General features: G+C 36.4%; 1 protein-coding gene across 4 annotated transcripts in view; it reads left to right on the forward strand.

The window, feature by feature from the left end:
- MYO1B (myosin IB) overlaps positions 1-19264 on the forward strand; it is a 210525-nt gene that overhangs the window by 171451 nt on the left and 19810 nt on the right. For 2 of the 4 annotated variants that reach the window (XM_072612699.1, XM_072612701.1), the window contains exons 16-24: positions 2079-2279; positions 3620-3846; positions 4475-4675; positions 7177-7270; positions 8826-8975; positions 10732-10800; positions 13344-13430; positions 13739-13825; positions 16275-16361. In XM_072612699.1, coding sequence (XP_072468800.1) covers positions 2079-2279; positions 3620-3846; positions 4475-4675; positions 7177-7270; positions 8826-8975; positions 10732-10800; positions 13344-13430; positions 13739-13825; positions 16275-16361 — 1203 coding nt within the window. The remainder of the gene's footprint in view (positions 1-2078; positions 2280-3619; positions 3847-4474; positions 4676-7176; positions 7271-8825; positions 8976-10731; positions 10801-13343; positions 13431-13738; positions 13826-16274; positions 16362-19264) is intronic. The other 2 variants (XM_072612702.1, XM_072612703.1) reach the window with 2 other exon arrangements.

Below are 19264 nucleotides of genomic sequence, written 5' to 3' on the forward strand. Positions count from 1 at the left end.
CTAGGAGTCTAGAATGCAAAACCATCCTATGACACATTTTAGGGAGCTTTTGTGTCCATTTTGGGCTGTAGGAGTCCAAGAGTCTGATTTCTTTCAATGTTTTGTTGGAAAGACTGTTCTAAAATAGAATGGGCTGTTTTGGAAGTTGGGGGTTAACCTTTCCCTACAAGTTTTCAGGTACAAGCTGGATGTCCATTTAAATAAAGGATTCCTTTATGAATTGGACTGTATGACTTCTGATATTTCTTCTAACTCTGAGGTTCTGTGTTTCTATAGAAAGCATTATGGAAGATTCATCTGTTTATTCTTTATATGAAAATCAGGACACTGATAGATACTAACATGATGTTCTGTATGCTAGAGTAAGATCAGTAGTTCCTGTTGACCTGAATTTTTCCCTGTGCCTGTTGATTGTTTGACAGTGAGGACAATTAAAATGATGAGCCATCCTCATTGACGTTATTCTGTGTTGCCCATCCCTTCCCTTTTTTCTGATTTACCTTTAAAATATGAGTGTTGATGTATTTCTTCAACATGAGCCCTAAAATTCAGTGAGTAAGGGCTCCCAAACTTGTCAGTACTTGGACTGGTTCATTACTATTTACGATAAACAGTAACTCATCTATTTTGTGACTGAGCTAATTTGCTCCAGGAATTGTAACTTGTGAAATTCCTGACTGGCATGTTTTCCTTCTTACACATAACATCACACTTAATTACTTCCCTTTAAGTTTTGGAGGGGAAAGCCCTGTAGTAATATGCTTATTCAATCAAGTTATCTCAGCCCAGAATATTGGCATTGTACATATGATGGAAGAAACTCATGTTCACCTAAGAAGGAACCTTGATACCTACAGGAAGTATTTCCTTCCAGCATTAAGTTCAGAAATCCTGTTATTCTTGTTGTATCGTAATTCCATTGTACTTCAGGAGAGTTTATACTTCCCCTTGGTTCCATCTGGAATGAATACATACTGTTGAAAGGATGTCCTGACTCCTGTGGGGAAAGTTAGAAGAGAGTAGGGAAATTTGCACTGATGGAAATAGGTGGGGATTTCTTTTAAGCATCCATAGGGCTGTACCCTTGGGAGATGAAATGGCTATCTCTATCTCTTTGGGGAGGGAATGACATATGAACACCTTCCTAGAGTATACACTTGGGGTTTCCCTATTAAATTTGGACAAGAGTACTGTGTCTTAATTTAATGAAAAAGTGACAGGTTCTGAAGGCACGCAAAAGTAGTCCTCTCATATCCAAAAAAGGGAATATGTTTACATATATATTAATGAGGAGAATAAGACTTTAAGCTATTTAAGCTTAAAACTGCACTAAGACTTTTGGGATACACATGTGTTTGTGTGTAAACACATATATTTGTATATACATGTTGTCTCCTCCAACAGAATGTAAGCTTCTCAAGGTCAGGGAGTTTTATTTGCAGCATATAATAGTTGCTTAATAAGTATTTGCAAATTGACAGTTGTTTTTATTAAATTGGTTGGATTGAGTTCTTAAAGATCAATCTTTTATAGTCTCACCCTGAACAATTACAAATATATGCATGTGTTTGTGTAGTTCTCTTTAAAAGAAAATGAGCATTGTTTTCTGAATTATCTGTGTGGGAAGTTTGGTAAAAATCTGAAGCAAATTTCTCCCATTTCCTTCCCAAAATGAAAATCAAGTGATGGCTTGAAAAGTATCTTTCATGGACTAACTCTTATTGAGCTCTGCTGTGTGATTTGAAATCTCATAATATAAAAATAAAACAATTAACATTGATTTCCATTTTCGAGATTAATTGCTATCTCACTTAAAAACGAGCTGAATGGTGTTAATCTGCAAGATGTAAAGAAACCAATTCCTCTCCCCTGAAATGAATTTGAGTTAAGATCCCAAAGTCCTATGAGTTATGTTCTTCTAGTCTTGAAAAAAAAAAAATTGGCCCCTGTGTTATTAAATACTTTGAGTAGAATGGTTTTGTTTTTAAGTTAATTGTGTTTTAATGTACTCATTACAAATAATTATTAAAACAATTGGCTGAGGAAGGAAGGAAACTTTTATTTTCTCTTAACCACAGAATACAAATGGAATCTTGGCCATGCTGGATGAAGAGTGCCTCAGGCCAGGAACAGTGACAGATGACACCTTTTTAGAAAAGCTGAACCAAGTCTGTGCCACCCATCAGCATTTTGAGAGCAGAATGAGCAAGTGTTCACGCTTCCTGAATGATACCTCTTTGCCTCACAGCTGTTTCAGAATTCAGCATTATGCAGGCAAGGTACTGTATGAACCCCTGATTAGTGAGCCTTCACTATGGTAAGGTCCTGCTCTAGGTTAGGCAATCTCACCAATGTTGACTGATTTCAAGGTTTTGAAGGTAAAAGAGTATAACAGAAAATGATTGAATAGCGAGAGTTTTCAGATAGATCACTGAAAGTTCAACAAAAATCAGAACTCCCAAACCGTATAGGGTAAATTCCTTTAACATACCATACACTGAAAGGCAAGCTAGTTTGCCTTAATAATGATAACTAACATTTACATAGTGCTCTCTCATGTACCAGACACTCTGCTGCATGCTTTTAACAAAAATATCTTGATTTTAAAAAGGAATTCAGCTTCATGCCTCTCAGATGCAACCATGTATCTCAAACGGTATTTATAGATAGTTTATAAATGCGTAGTAAAGAAAACAAGTTGCTGATAAATGAAGTATAGTAATTTAAAAATTGAAAATCACAGAATAATGTGTAAACTCAGAAAGTCAGGTAGAGTACAAAAATTTATTACTAGACTCAGAAGTTAAAGGCATGTTGCAGGGATCCATAATTCATCACCTGTCATTAGGAAGGATTTGATGCTACTTTAAGAAAAATGGTGAAACTAACTCTGGCAGCTCTTTGGTTAACTTCTGAAGCCTTGGTTCAAGAAAGTTACGAATTTTAGTCAGTTTTTCTCTATTTACAAATATGACCCTAAATGTTTAGAGAAGAAATTATTTTGAACTTTTTCCTCAGCAAAAAGCATGTGTACTGTGTCTGAACTAACATACATTGAGAATTAGTGCAATTAAAAATCAGTGAGATATTATTACATTTTCTTTTTTCCCCTGGCTTTTGGAAAAAATATATATTTCTTGACATCACATATATATATATATATATATATATATATATATATTTGTGGTACAGAGTACCTAATTAAGAAAACATAAATAATATCTGAACCATTTCCTCCCTTCTCCTATTTTTTGATGAAAATTCAGACTTATAGCACATGTGACTTAGCAGGTAAAATAGAACCTTAGAAGATATGTTTAGGCAGTAACAGAACTAAACTTGGAAAATGTTAAGATAACATATTTGGAGCTCTTGCAAATCTTGGAGGGCAAAAAAAAAAATACTTTGAGATATATCTATTTAGACAGATGGGAGATAAACTTAGAGGTTTTCTTGAATGTTTGGAGTTAATTTGGCGTTACAGTGTGACTAAAGCATTGGGTTGTTTCATGGAGAGGGAGGTATCCAAAAAACAGAGATTTTCCTGAAATTTTTCTTAAAGAATTTAACGTTATTAGATTCAGCATGCCTGCCACCAACTTCAGTGTATTTCTTATAGGTTATGTATCAGGTAGAAGGATTTGTTGACAAGAACAATGATCTACTCTACCGTGATCTGTCTCAAGCCATGTGGAAGGCCAGTCATTCTTTAATAAAGGCATTATTCCCTGAAGGAAATCCTGCCAAAATCAACCTGAAGAGGCCACCTACTGCTGGATCCCAGTTCAAGGCTTCAGTGGCCACACTGATGAAGAATTTACAGACCAAAAATCCAAACTATATTAGGTACTCTAGGCTTATCAAAAACTCTGGGAAGTCACTTGTAGAGCTACTCTAGAGCAGTGATGTCAAAAATCAAGTAGAAACAGATCCCTGGGGATCTGGGGACTTAGAAAACCACAAATTAACATTATCTGTGTTACGTTGTACATTTACTTATTTTGTTAATGTTATTTTGTTATTTATGTTCCTTATTTATTTTGTTTTTAAAAACCTGTGAATAAATATTGTTGGCATTTTAAATTGACAGCATGATAGTTTAAACATAACAGGGAACAGGTAAAGTTGGCAGATCAAACTCAATGAAATGAGCTATAATTCTATGGATATTTATTAGTGGTATTCGTTTTTGTGCGGGGTAAGTGTGTGGGTGTGAGAGAGATATATTTGATAATCCCAGTCTGGCCATAAGCAATGGTGGATGTTTTACAGTAGCTGTTCCTTTGGACTTATTATAGGGTTCTTTTAAATGAATTTCAAATAAAATAAAAAAGTATTGTTCATAGTTAACATGCTTTTAATCTTGTAATGTATGGAATAAATAGACTTGTAAGAAAGTGTAATGTGCCATTGGGTTATTTTTCTTTTAAGAAACATTGAAGGATTTAAAATCAAAATATTCTTCATTTTTCAGGTGTATCAAGCCAAATGACAAAAAAGCTGCCCACATCTTCAATGATGCCCTAGTGTGTCACCAGATCAGATACCTTGGTCTCTTGGAGAATGTCCGTGTAAGAAGGGCAGGCTATGCCTTCAGACAGGCTTATGAGCCTTGCCTGGAAAGGTACAAGATGCTTTGTAAACAAACATGGCCTCATTGGAAGGGGCCTGCCAGGTAAGGAATGGGCATATTTCATCATAAACTTTTAAAAGGAGAAAAGCTTGTCTTTCCCTTCTTGCTGTTGGCCAAGATGTTAAAGGGAGATTTTGACTATGGTTATCATAATAATTAGATTTATACATACTTTACCATTGTGAAGACAGAGTCTGCGCCTCAGAGCAGCTATGAAGGGTAGGTAGCCAGTGAGCCTTATGCTGAGGCTCTGAGATTAGGTGAAACAGTTTCTTAGTAGGAGAGCAGAGACTCCAACAAAGACTACAGAAACCAAGTTCAAGACTCTGACTGTCCATTATACCGTGCTCCAAAACAGGTTAACTTCCACTTTGCTCCCTCTTTCTTGAGGCTGTCATTTAATTTTGGAAGCCAAAGAGGATTTAATTCTGTTTTGTTGGATTATATTACTAAAGGAATTTTAAAAATAGGCATTTGGCAGATGAAGAAAGAACTGATCAATGACTCCTAGTAGAAATTTACAAAGAATCTCTTTGAACACCTCCATTTTATAGGTAAGGACATCGTGGTCCAGAAAGGGGGACCCAGTTAAGTTGTTGACAGAGATGGATAATGATACAACTTTGAGATTATTAAGAAAAACAACTATTCTTTCTGTTATATTATACCTCCTCCAGTTTAATTTAACCAGTCCTTTTCAAATTTCTGCCATGTGCAAGGGATATATACCGATCCAGGTGCCAGACAGTAAGAAGAAACAAAGAGCAGTACGTGCCCCTAAGGAGCTTACCATCACCATTTGCCTCATCTTTCACATGAAAATCCACCGGCAGTGGTGAATGTCTACCAGTTGATAACTTTACAGTTAGAGATAGAAAACAATAGAAAGGTGGTGTAGTCCAATGAAGAGTTCATCCCACCATTGATTGGGGTGCTTGGTGCCATATCAGACTCTGGTGTTAATTTTCAAAGTATTATGATATAAAATTCCTGTATTGGGGGAAGGGTGAGAAGTTGAATTAAATAAGCTCAGAGGTCACTTCTTATGGTAATTCTATCCTTCTCTGTATCCAAGTGATTTAATTTCTTTTTGTTTCATTTTTTTCCCACCTGTGAAACAAAGGCAGAGTGGATAGAGAGTTAGCCTCAGAGTCAGGAAGACCTGGATTCAGATCCTCCTGCCTGTCACACGTATTGATTGTGAAATCCTGGGCAAGACATGTCACCTTGGTGCCCCCAGGCCATCATATTGGAGTATAAATTTAAAAAGCAGGTGCTGGATAACTGGAACTTTTTTATTAGCAGTTACTCTCTGGTAATGAAATCTTGGGCCTGATTTCACACAGATACACACATACACACACGACGAAACAATGAAAGCATAAACCTCTGCCTGCCCAACCCCTTACTATAGAAATAAAATATTGTGAGCATTATGCAGATAGCCTTTATGCTGCCAGGAATTACTATGCCCAAGTAGGGTCTGTATCCCCAGTTTTCCACCACCTGACACTTTTTCTCTAGCCTTGTTTCCCTACTCATGCTCCAGGGGATGGGAATGTTTTAAAAATACTATCAGTGGGTTAACTGTGGGGGCTCAGAAGAAATCCTTGCACACATCTGACAGTCCTCTTCTCTGCATTGCATAATCCCTTCTGTGCAAACCCACCTCTGGATAGTACATAAATAGGGTACATGAATGCAGGGTGGTGCTATTATTGGCCAAATGCAAGAAGAAATTGGCTGTAGATCCAGGTTTCCATTTAAAAATCAATGATAAACCCAAATAGATCAGTATATACAAGGGATTAAGAGGATTTGATTTAATCTGTGATATTAAGTCACTGATAGTCTTTCTCCTTCAAAATTGGGGGAGGAGAGTATGGGAGGAATGAAGTAAAATAAATAACAATGAAAGGACTGAAAGAAGGCTTTTTTTTTTAAAGGCAAAAAATAAAATTGATATGTAGAGATTTTTTTCTCAGCACTCGGTAAATAACATAAATGCATGGTCACATGAACATGGTTTAAATAATTTTTTGGCTTGCTTGCCCTATTTTCTATTGTATTTCATTTGTTCTTGTTGGTATAGTTGAATCCTTATACAAAGAGGCAGCTGGGTATAGTGGTTACAGGGTTGACCTTGGAGTTTAGAAAATGCAGGTTCAAGTCCTCACTCTGTGATCTTGGGCACCTTGTTGTCCAGATAGCATTTGAAATTGCATGGCATCTGTATTGGTAGAAAGAAGTGTTGCTCACACTGCAGAAATCCCAAGTCTGGATCTATCAAAAAAAATGTCATTGTAAATTATAAAAAATAGTAATAGAATTATTTTTTAGAAATTTCTTGCAAGAAAGATTTTTTTATAAGAAGTAGACATTTGAAGCATGAAAGGTTTTTGTGGTCGCTGTTTATTTGTTGCTTGACTTGGTTTTTCTGTACCAAAATGATACAAGGCAGTTTAGTTTGTATGAAAAGAAACTTTTTGTAGCTAAAACTTGAGAGAGAGAAAAAAAGCCTCATTCTTTTTTTATTTTCCTAGAGCTGGTGTGGAAGTGCTTTTTAATGAGTTAGAATTCCCTGTGGAAGAATACTCCTTTGGTAGATCAAAGATTTTTATCCGGAATCCAAGAACGGTATGTGATCTGGACTATTTTCTCGGAGGTTTTATAGATTTGTGTCTGCCGATTCATGAAGAAAGTGTCACTACTAAAACATGACTTGGAATGTTACTAATACACTAATTGTGGAAAATGTATTGTTTCCTCTTTTTTTTTTTTTTTACAGCTACATGGACCTGCTACTGTTTTGAGCAGAAAACTTTTAAATAACCTGTTGACTACAAGACATTTTAAAAGTTTTTTTTAATGATTTTCATAATATAAATATTTCCAGTAAAAATGGAAAAGTCTGCATAGCTTTGTTCTTATTTATTAATTGAATGATACCATAAAATTTAATACAATTTTATCAGAATGTTGTTTCATCAGTTGCTATTTAAAATGTTATTTTTCCTTTCCTGATGAACTTTCACCATCATATTGGGCTTTGAGTCTCTCACAAAGCTGCAGGATTCTGTTGCTAGATGACTAGATGGTAAAGCCGTCACCTCAACCAATTATTACTTTCTATTTGAAAGTATGAAGCCTGCCTATTTAATTCCTGAGAAGGCCCAGAGACCAGCCAGGATCACATGGGCTAAACCAGTGGTAGTTGATAAACCAGTTAGAATATGTAGAGCACCAGGAAAGGAAACCAGAAACAATTGTGTAAATGGTGATGTCAAACCAATGGTGTTTTTAAAATTAAATTTAAAATTAAATTTCTGCTGCACGGCTGCAATTCAATGTGCACAGGAGTATCTTCATCACTGAGCACCCTCATGTCCACATGGCTTAAAGAAAAGCCAATCTATTTATGGAAAGCTCAAATTATGAAATACTTTGCAATAGAGTTTTATTACTTAAAAGTTTTACCGCAACTGGAATGAGGCTAAGGATGGCATATTCCAGATCTTTAAGGGGCCAACCTTAATAGTTTGATCAGAATAACATATAATTAGCTTAGCAGTAATTGTGTACTTTTATGCAATGCTTTTTGAGATATATAAAGCACTTACTTCACAATAGTTGTGTAAGTATTATTATCTTGATTTTTCAGGTGACAAAACTTAGCCATGAAGCAAGACCAAGGGACATGCCTCTGATCATAGACAAGCTATAAGTGACAGAGCTAAGATTCTTTCTTAGCTTAATAACTATTCATAGGATCATAAGATTTTAAGCTGGAAGGCATCTTAAAGAGGACCCAGTTCAGCTCCTTCAGTTTCAAAGATGAAGCCCGGAGAGAGGAAGTTACTTTCTCAGGGTCACAAAGTAGCAGAGCTGAGATTTAAACCTAGGTCCTCCATCTCTAAATCCACAATGCATTTAATTTAATAAATTGTGCAGACATAAATTACAGCTTATCCCCAAAGTATTGCTATTGAACTCAATTCCACATTAGTGGGGTGTTATTTTTTCCTATATTTATTAGCACAATTTTTGCATAGGCTAATCCCTAGTTTGTTGTAAAACTAAGGTATTTAAATGTTCATGTGGCTGAACATTGCATCATCATATTAGCCTCTAAGAATTATCTTTATATATGATACTCTGGTTTTAAATAGTTTTTTTTTACGCTATTCAACAGCTATTCAAGTTAGAAGACCTAAGAAAACGACGCCTTGAGGACCTGGCCACTCTCATTCAAAAAATTTTTCGAGGTTGGAAGTGCCGGACACATTTCTTGTTAATGAAAAAAAGTCAGATTGTTATTGCTGCCTGGTACAGAAGATATTCGGTAAGCTAGCACTCTTTAAGCATACGATCTTCCTTATTGTGTGATAAATTGTCTTGACTTTGTTCATTTTCCTCATCTGTAAAATGAGAGAGTTGCCCTCGATGTTACTTGATCTTCCTTCTCTTAAATCTGTGAAGCCATGACATGGGAAATTGACACCAAAAATAGTATCTAATATTGATCTGGTATTGATTCAATTGGCCTAATGATTCTGGTTTAAAATCTCTGTTGCAAATTCTATTTTCATGCGTTGAAAGACTAAAAAATAATGATAGCTAGCATTATATAATGCTTTATGTGGGTAAACCACCGCACACATGCTGTCTCAAGCTGCAAACCTGGACTGAAAGATTTTATTTCTTTTGATTCTTGAGAAAATTCACTTTGTTGATAATATGTGCAAAAGTATGCTTATCTAGTTGGTGAAGAATTGCAGTTATTTGCTTTCTCATGGATTAAAGATTTGTCATTACAATTAATTAGATTTCAGGTACCTTGTTCGCCTTTTAAAAAATTTTTTTCAACTCCTTAGCAGGTAAGCTGGAAAATGAAAATTTGAGTGCATATATTTACCTTGGAGCACTGTGCCTGTTTTTAGTCAATGGACGTGTTCAGCTCTAAGGCCATGTTAAATCAATGACAGATGTTGCTGACATACTCCCATAGTGCCTTTTAGTACAGTACAGGTGATCTTGAAGTTTGGGGGATTAATGAAGTACTTAACTACTTATTGATTTACCCTAGGCAGCAAAAAAAAAAAATCTATTTGATCTTCAGCCTTTTGAAGACAGAATATTTGTTTGATTTAATATAATGCAGTCAAACACAGCAGAACGTCAAATATGAATGTGTATAGATAAGTTAATGCTCGATTCATTCATGGCATTTTCTTAAAAGATGGATTGTTTGGCTTCATTATTACTAGATGGTCCTGCTTTAATGTATTTCCCACTGGGGAGAACTCTAGTTCCACTTGACTGGATTAAAAATTATAATGCAGTGCTTTTGTATTTATTTGAGATAACAGTGTAGTCAGGTCTGTATAGTATTATTTCCTATTTCGAAATCATGACTGGAGATGAAAAACAGGACACACAACAATATTATGGCTGTTGTATTATTAATTGCTTAGGTGGTGGTTGGATGGCCAAGTGATATTAATTTTTTAGGTTTCTAAGTACTAAGAGTGACCTATTCTCTAAGGAGAAACTTAATTTTCTATGGACCTATCTATGACTGCGTTCCATAACTAAACCTCAAATTACTCGTCTAATCTAGTCATTAGACTAAATATTTTCCTTCCACTGTGGCTTCCATTGGGATGATATTCTGAAAGTATTTTCACTTATTTGATAAATCAAATTTACAGGATAAAATTTCAGTCCATTTTTTATAAACATCTGTGCATAAATAAGGTCCCATGGCTCTGTAAGAAAAACTTTAGAAGGTAAATGAGAGGTCATCATACAGTCAAAAGCACCTGCTGATTTGCCCACTTCATTTTCAAATCTGGAATTAACCCTGGAAACATACGTTTGATGTGGACATGAGTCCTGGTAGCCCCACTACCACTGCTTCTCAGCACGGGTTGGGGGAAGGGGTATAGAGGGGACCACCATTACAACTCAGAGGAACTAATTCCCTTTCATCTTCTCCCTCCCCCAAGAGTGAATGCTTGCCTTTGCTCTACCCTAAAGCTTGTGTATTTTATAGATCTGTAAATAGGACTGTTCACACCTTTTTTTTTTAACTGCAGCAACAAAAGAAATATCAGCAGATAAAGAGTTCCGCCATTGTGATACAGTCTTTCATCAGAGGATGGAAGGTGAGTTGGAATGGAATGTAATTTCCTTGTTTGGAATCTTCCCATTCTTTAGAGTTGGTTGAGAAGGAGGAGGAAGTTGCCTTATTCTCAGCTCTGCCCTCTTAATCAGTCAGATTTGTAAAGTCATGTATGTTGGTGGCCAAGCTGATGACCATGCCAGGTTCACTCAATGATAGAAAAATTGCCTTGCTACTTCGGAAGCTACGATCCCCAGCAGGGGTGCCATATTGTCTCCGTTTTAAAATGCAGTGTTATAGATGTTTTATCATATTTTTCATTTTATTAAATATTTCTCAGTTACATTTTAATCCCATTCTGGCCATCCTGGGGCATACTTGACGCCTCTGATTCAGAAGGCCTTACTCCCATGCCCTTTATTCTTGCCAGGCTATGGGGCACCTATATTTTTCTCTTCTTCTCTCCTCGCTCTCCAAACCTGAAGTGGACTCAAGGATGCCTGAACTATCATAAGAGTGATGTGTTCTGGGTCCAGATCAATTCTAGAGGAATCATAGATCAGTCACCTGCCTTTAGGTCCTGTCTACCAAAGGCTTCTAGGCTAATGGCCTTGTTCCAAGACACTTCAGACTTTTACTTGTCCACTGCCTTGCCTCAAAACACCCAGCTTCAGGCCTGGATAAAACTTTTTGATAATGGCCCAGGCTCAGAGATTATGTTTCAGGTTGGCGACAGGCTATCTCCAAAGCGGTGGAATTTCTGTAGGGGCCAAGGGCTTGGGCCAGCCTAGGGAATGATTGGCCTTTGTAATGGGCTTCTAGGGTTGATTTTCCTGAAAGCAAGATACTGTTCATTATAGCAAATGCCAAAGTGGAAGTATGAGTGCAAATGATAAGCAAGAGGGTTTCGCCTTATAGTCCCTCCCTACCATCATTCCTAAGCCTTGGTCCTACCACCATTGACTGACCCCATGTTCATCCAGTTTGACCTGACATCATTCATTTCAGCGACAGCTTCTCTTCTGATCTGATAGCCGCATTTACCCATCTTTGCTCCTTTGGCTCACTCCCTATGGCTCTAGCTCCTCTTTTTGTGCCCATCAGCCCCAGCCTTGGCTTTCAGCTCTTTTCTGAATGAAGGTCATGCCTTTTCCCCACCTCTGCCAAACCTTTTGTTCTTTGTGCTATACAGGCAAGTTTTTTGTTTGTTTGTTTTAGTAGAGACCTCAAACAAAGGAGACATCTCTTTCATGCAAACTGGTCATTATTTTTCCTTTCTTTAGATGATCTGTCTAAAAGTTCTGGTTATTTATCCGAGTTTGTCTGATGTGTAAGGACAGAGCTAGTCAAAACTTCCTTTCCCTACTCAAGTGATTGTCACATTCCTTTGGTTTGAACGTTTTATAGCTAGGACAGAGACACTACTCTCAGTTACCATTATCACAGCCAGCATAAGGGCACCCCGGATCTGTTGGGAAGAAGACCATTGCTTTTTCTAAGATGCCAATGAATTGGTGATGTTTCTGGTCTCTATAAAATGCCCTAGGAGTTGGTCATGCCAGAAATGGAGACTTTGACACTGTCACACTTCATACATCACTACTAAGTGGGATCACACTGTCAGTGAACTGTAGGAGAAGTCTTCCTTAGCCCATGTTCTGGGAACCACTGTCTTACCATAGAGTAGTCTCAGATCTGTCTCTTAGATATTGTTTGTCATCTATGAGTGTGAGGATCTGCTGGTCTGCCCTGGAGAAGGAGCAGTGGGATATAGTGGGTAGATAGGAAGATGGAAGACCTGAGTGTGAATCTTGACATGTACTGACAGGGTGATTGATCAGAGACAAATCACTTTACTTCTGAGCCTCCATTTAATCATCTGTAAAATAGGATTAGAATGCTTGGACTCCTTACCTCACACAGTTGTTGTGAGGACTTGGCCATTGTGTTTTTTGACTCATAAAATGAATGGTGTGAAATAACTTCTTAACAATAACATAGATATTAGTTCTTTTAAAAAATAAACTTTTAAAAAGTAGAATTAATTTTTAAAAGTGCTTTATTGATATCTTTCATTTTTCTAACATCTTAATTTCCAAACATACTCCTTTCCCCACATCCCCAATCAGACAGTCATCACAAAGAATAAAAAAGAGGGAGGGAAATGATTCAGCTTAAAACTAAGAAACCCATCAATGGAATCTTGACAGTATATGTGATGTTTCTGGACCCATCATCCCCTCCCTTACCCCTGCAAGGAGATTGGGGTGGGATACATTTTCTCTCATCTCTACTTTGCGGCTGTTAAAAGAGAATGGATGGTGATGATCATCTTTTGGAATTTTTTAAAATTATTATCTTTATTTTAGAAGTATCTATATTGCACCCACTGGATGCCAGGCACGGTGCTGAGCATTTTTTTACCAATACCTCATTTGATCCTCACAGCATCCTTGGGAGATAGGTGACATTATTATCCTCATTTCACAGTTGAGACAACTGAGGCAAATAGTTTTAAGTTTTGAGTGGGATGGGAGATAAGTCTTTGTTTTACTTTTTAATTTTTTTCTTTTGGATGCACCCTAGGCTCGAAAGATTCTGCGTGAATTAAAACATGAAAAGCGCTGTCAGGAAGCTGTCACCACCATTGCTGCTTTCTGGCATGGGACACAGGTAGGCGAGATGCTGCCTTACAAAGACTGTGATTTGGGGAGAGACACGGGAGCAGCATTGTGGTCCCTCCCTAATAAGGAACAGATAAATACGTCACTGGCTCACACTCCCAAAACTCGCATTTATTTCCCTTTTTGCTGCTTGCTTCTTTTTTCAGCAGTTTGGGCGTGGAACAGCAGCACATGCTTTCGAGTTATCTGTTTTGTACGGACTGTCTCTCTGTTTCTTTTGTTCTCTCTCCATTGGGAACCAGCAGTAACCATTTCTGCCTTAAACTTTTCTATAACTCCTTTTCAAATACACCACAGGCGCGAAGGGAACTGAGACGACTGAAGGAGGAGGCTAGGAATAAACACGCTATTGCTGCTATTTGGGCTTACTGGCTTGGACTGAAGGTACTTCATGCACACGTCCCATCGCTCCCCTCTGTGACTGATGGTCCTATTCAGTAGCACATAGAGAGGATTAATGACTAATGTTAAAGTTGGCTAATGTTGGTGCATGCATTCGATGCCACAAAAAGACTTTTAATGTCAGTAGTGTTTGTAGGAAACTCAAGCATGTTCAGACAAACAGTACTAATGGCTTACTAATGAGTTGCTAGTGTAGAATTAAAAAAATGTTTTAAATAGGTTTTGAAATTGTTTGAACTAAAATTCAGCATGCGTGTTTCTCTTGGCTACTAGCCATTTAACTTTTTACGATAATCTTTTTTTTTTTTAACATGGATTGTATCTCATGCAGTTTTTTACAATGGAAATGCTAAAAACTTGAAAAAAAAACAAAACCTACTTTAAAATTAAGTTTAAGAATGAATTCATTTACCAGGCTTACAGAGGCAACTACCAGCTATTAGGAAGGAAACATTACAAATATAAAATCTTATCATCTGAGTTTTAACAGAATGCTGTTTCCGTGCAAAACTAGGCTTATGGCCCCCAAGGAATCCCCGGAATTTCAGCATCAGCTGTTTGTTTTCAGAAACAAAGTCCTCCTGAAATACTCTGGCTAATCCCCAGGCTAGAGTTGGAGGCTGTGTGAACACTGAAAATACTCCAGAGAGCAATATTTTAGATATTTTTATTACTTTAAACAGATAAAGGTCTCTTTGCTCAAAATTTGGATTCCTTTTTAAAGCTAAAATTCTTGGTGTGGCCCTCCTGAGGCAGCCTGATATGATGAGTAGAATAGTGGACTTAGGAAGACCTTGGTTCAAAGCCTACATCTGACACAAACTTTGACGTGCTATATAAATGTCAGTTATTATTACTGTTATCCCTGTAAACTCAGTGAGAAAAGTCATATGAAGACCTCAGAGCTAGCTGCAGTAGATTTACACACAACCCATTATATTATGGATACATCAGTAGAACATTTATTAAGCATATACCATGTAACCGCTCTGTGTAATCACAGGACATATAAATACAAGTAAGACAGCCCCCTTCATTCAAGGACTTTCCATTCTAATAGGTGGAGACAATACATAAGTGGAAGTCAAAATGAGGACAGGGAGCAGCCGAGCTCCATAGAGCAACAAAAACATTTAATAATGTCTCAGCCCAATTCATGCAGTTTACTTAGTTTAGTCTTAGAATTTCATAATAAATTATTCAAGGTTGTGTTATTCTAGTAACTTCAGATGTGAACCATTTTTTCATGCAAATCAAAGTTATTTTCATCTATTTCTGAGTCCAAGAAATGTCTCTTGAAATTCTAACTGTGATTGGAACTGTAGTTATTTAGTCACTTTTTTGTCCAAGGCTCTTATATTCTTCAGTGAACTGCATGATTCTCTCCTTGAGCCATGCAAATATAATTCTTTCGAAATGTACACAGTCAGAAATAAGTCAACCCCTCATTTTAAGTGAAAATAATTCTTAATAGTATAAGTACATGGCTGTATCTACCTTATTGAAAACCATTGTTCCCATGGATGATTAAAATACATAAACACATAAATAAATTTGGTATTTGAACCTTTCTCAAAAGCTAAAACAAATCTCATGAACTTCTAAAAGGGGAAAAGTAAAATTCACTATTTTGTGTACAATTTCAGTCAAGTACATGAAATTGAAAGGTGGAAAAATATCCAACATTGTCTTCCACCTAGTCAGTCCATCATTGTTTATTTTTATGGCAGAATAAGTACTTAAATCTTAATTAAAAATTGAGTGCTTATGGTTAGCTTTAAAACTGGGCAATTTCTTCATTTTTTTCCCCTTGTTCCAGACTTACTGAGGTATGAAGTTAACTCTACTACATTTCCTTTTGTATGCTTGGCTATAGTGACTGAGTTGTCATAGAGAATACTTTAGATTTTTAATACTAGAGAATTTTTCTTTAAAGGTCACTCTTCAGGGAAACAGCCTATATTTGTATTTTCCCCCTTGCAGTCACTGTGAAGAGTGCTTCCTTTTAAAAATCTTACTTTTTAAATCTTTACTTTTGGCTTCTTTAGTCCTAGTGCCCTGGGTGTTTTAAGGGGTAGTTGTGCAAGGAACACAAAAGAATAAGGAAACAGAAATAAAGGGGGAAAAAGCAAGGAAAGAAAAGAGGGAAAGTACAAGATAAAAAGAAAAAGGGAATTATGGTAGAATGCCACCATTCTTCAGCCTCAGGTACCCCAAGTGGACTCTTGTGCATAATTTTGTTCCATGGAAAACACTAGTGACCTTTGCAGCATTTTCACACTGATCTTTTGGGTTTAAATGGTCATATCTTGTTCTTCCATCATTCTGTAACTTTCATAAATCAGCTGTTCTGTTTGGGAGTCCCTTTTTTTCTGGACATTGTGCTATCTGCATTGGGCTGTCTCCTTTATTCACTATCTAAACCTTTTAGGCTCGAAGGGAATTGAAACGCTTGAAGGACGAGGCTAGGCGTAAGCATGCTGTGGCTGTCATTTGGGCTTACTGGCTTGGACTGAAGGTACTCTCCCAACCACTCCTTCCTGTCAACCATGAACTCAGTAAAGCGTGGCACCTACTAACGTCAACAACTGGGATTTTTTTTTTTGTGCTTGCTGTCCATCTGCACTATCTTTTAGACTAGTCTTACCTAATTTGTTTTGTTTTGTTTTCTTTTGGGGGGATAAGCCATTCAAAAATTCTCCAATTTTAATATACATTTTGATCATCTTTTTTGTGAAGTGACATATTTTAGGATGATCTTTAGAGACATTTTTATTTCATCAAACTAACATCAGTTCAGTTGTCAACATCTTGTAATAGTATTTCTTTTATTTCTTTTTTCAACCTAATTTTAATGCCTTAAGGTTTATAGAAAGAGAATCCCCCAAAGCACAGCTTTCCTTAAAACACCCATCAGAGAGCAAGTTCAATATGTAATTCAAATCATGCTTCACTACATTTCTACATTTAGATGAAAGAAAGGCAATCTGTGTTTACCCTGGAGGCTTGGCTAATGAACCACTCAAGTTAACCAGGACACTAAATTCAGAAAATGTGTTTGCTTTAAAGCAAGTGTTATGGCATTAGAATCATGGTGTACAAACTAAATATGGTTTTAGACTTCAGAAAGCTTTCCAAATGATCCACTCTGGGACATTTTTAAGGATTATTCCTTTCTTGAGATGTGTGTCAGAATTGTGCAAGCTTTGTTGAAATTTGTAACTACAGAAATAACTTTGTTCCTCTAATTATGAATGTCAAATGAGATTTAAAACAGGAAGATAGATCTATACTTATCAGAATTGTTTGCAACCCTCCTGGCAGAGTTTCATTGGGTATCAATAAAAGAGGAATTCTCTGTACATGCAGAGGTATTCCAAATGATCATTTTTGCAGATATCATGATGCCAATTGAATTAAGCCCTGCAGCACTGCAGAATCCTTTCAAGGAGATACATCATCAGTCTAAAGAGTTTGGTCCAACTTTCCATTCAGGCAAAACTAAGAATGCCTAGGTTCAATATATATGGTTTAGGTTGTAAGCTGGAGCAAGAACTGGAGAAGAATCAGCTTTAGGAAAATATAGCAGTCTTTTCAATGATCTCAGACATTCCCTAGAACCAATGGCCTCTCTTTTTAGCAACAGTAATTCTACTGCATGGGCACAAATCATGACACGTCATAGTCTCCAAATAATTTCAAATGGAGAATTATCCATCAGGACATAAAGACATGCATGACAAGTGTGATTAGGCCATGTCAAAATGTGAGCAAAAAATTGTATGTTAAAAAAGGTCATAAATAACTTTGTAAGAGAGGTTTATGACTGAAAAAAGAGCTAGTTAAGAGGCAAGTGGCATATGACCTAAAATCGGGAAATTCAAATTCAAATTCAACCTCTGACACTCCCTAGCTGTGTGACTTGGGCAGTTCACTTAACTTTTCTGCCTTAGTTTCTTCATCTGGAAAATGGAGGTGATAATAATACCTGCCTCCCAGGGTTGTTGGGAATATCAAATGAAATATTTTTAGAACCCTTTAGAAACCTTATAGTGCTATCTATATAAATAGTAGCTATTATGAACAATTGTGGAGCAACAGTGAGTTTGCTCCATTAATGTCCACACAGTGTCAAAGAGTGTTAGAGGAAAATTGCTCAACACACTGGACAGATTCCTCCTGGGAAGAATTCCAGAAGGAAATAGATAGGAGTCACCCAGGATGAGATGGCATGAATAGGTTTCATTCTGTACCAGTGGAGGAAATACCCACATTGAGGAAGCCCCAGATACATTAAAGAGAGGTGGGTGCGCATAGCCACTGGTCATAGCAACTTGTTTTTGCCCTCTTGGATGTGGGTTGCTTTTCCCCTTCTCTTTCTCTCAATAATTTGACAATTACACTTTTTCAGCAAAGTGAAATATGTTGTAATTTACTTTTAGCCCTGTTCAAGGAAGAGGAAATTATGAAAATAGGACTTAAGCACTTTTTATAAGACCTACATGTTTTTTAATTTGAATAACTGTAGGAATTCTAAGTCTCAACTATGGAGAATCTGATTCTAATGACTAGTTCTAGGTATAAGATTTTAACAGATTACTATTTCAATTACTAATATCTGAAATTTAAAAATAGAGAAGTTACACTGACATTGACAAAATTCCTTACCAGATAACCCAGTGTTTTCATTGTAGATACACTGTGTTCTTAAGGTAACATTTTTTTAAAAAAGAAAGAAAAAGAAAAACTTCAATAAATGTTACCTTTCAAGTACTCAGGAAATGTTCTATGTGATCATTTTGTTTTTCATTAATTAACTAAACCTTTTATTTGTTTTTTCATCGTATCTCTGTTGTAATTTACATATTTTCTTGCTGGGGATTCAGTGATTTTCAAAATAAGAAATAAATCACATTAAGTTGAGATGTTGGTTAGGTTTAATCAGTCCTAGTCATTTGTGATTCATTTGCTTCATCTGAGTAGTCTAATTTATTTTTCACGTGGCTTTATGGAAATATTAAAAATAACAGCTATCAAACTAAAGGAGTTTTCACATTTTAAAATAATTATTATTTAAGTGATACGAGCTAAACATTTCAAGTTTAAGAATTTTGTCCAGAATGAGTTACAGAGAACCTGTGCAGAGGGGAATATTTTTACTCTGTGGATTGATTTGCTAACTTTAATTAGTACCACTTGGAAAATAATTTCCTTGTATATTAGAAGCCTCTTTATATCTTGTCACAGTGGACAAGTCAGTATTCACTGAATTTCACAAATTGGATCAAATTTTAGATCTAACTCCCATTTTGCAGGCTAACTAGATTCTAATAGGCTTTTATGAGTTTTTTTGTTTGTTTATTTTAAGGATAATGGTTTTCATGTGTTATTATCTAACATGAGGTACCAATGAGCTATGTT

This window comes from Notamacropus eugenii, chromosome 5 (genome assembly GCF_028372415.1).
Source record: "Notamacropus eugenii isolate mMacEug1 chromosome 5, mMacEug1.pri_v2, whole genome shotgun sequence".
Taxonomy (NCBI): Eukaryota; Metazoa; Chordata; class Mammalia; order Diprotodontia; family Macropodidae; genus Notamacropus; species Notamacropus eugenii.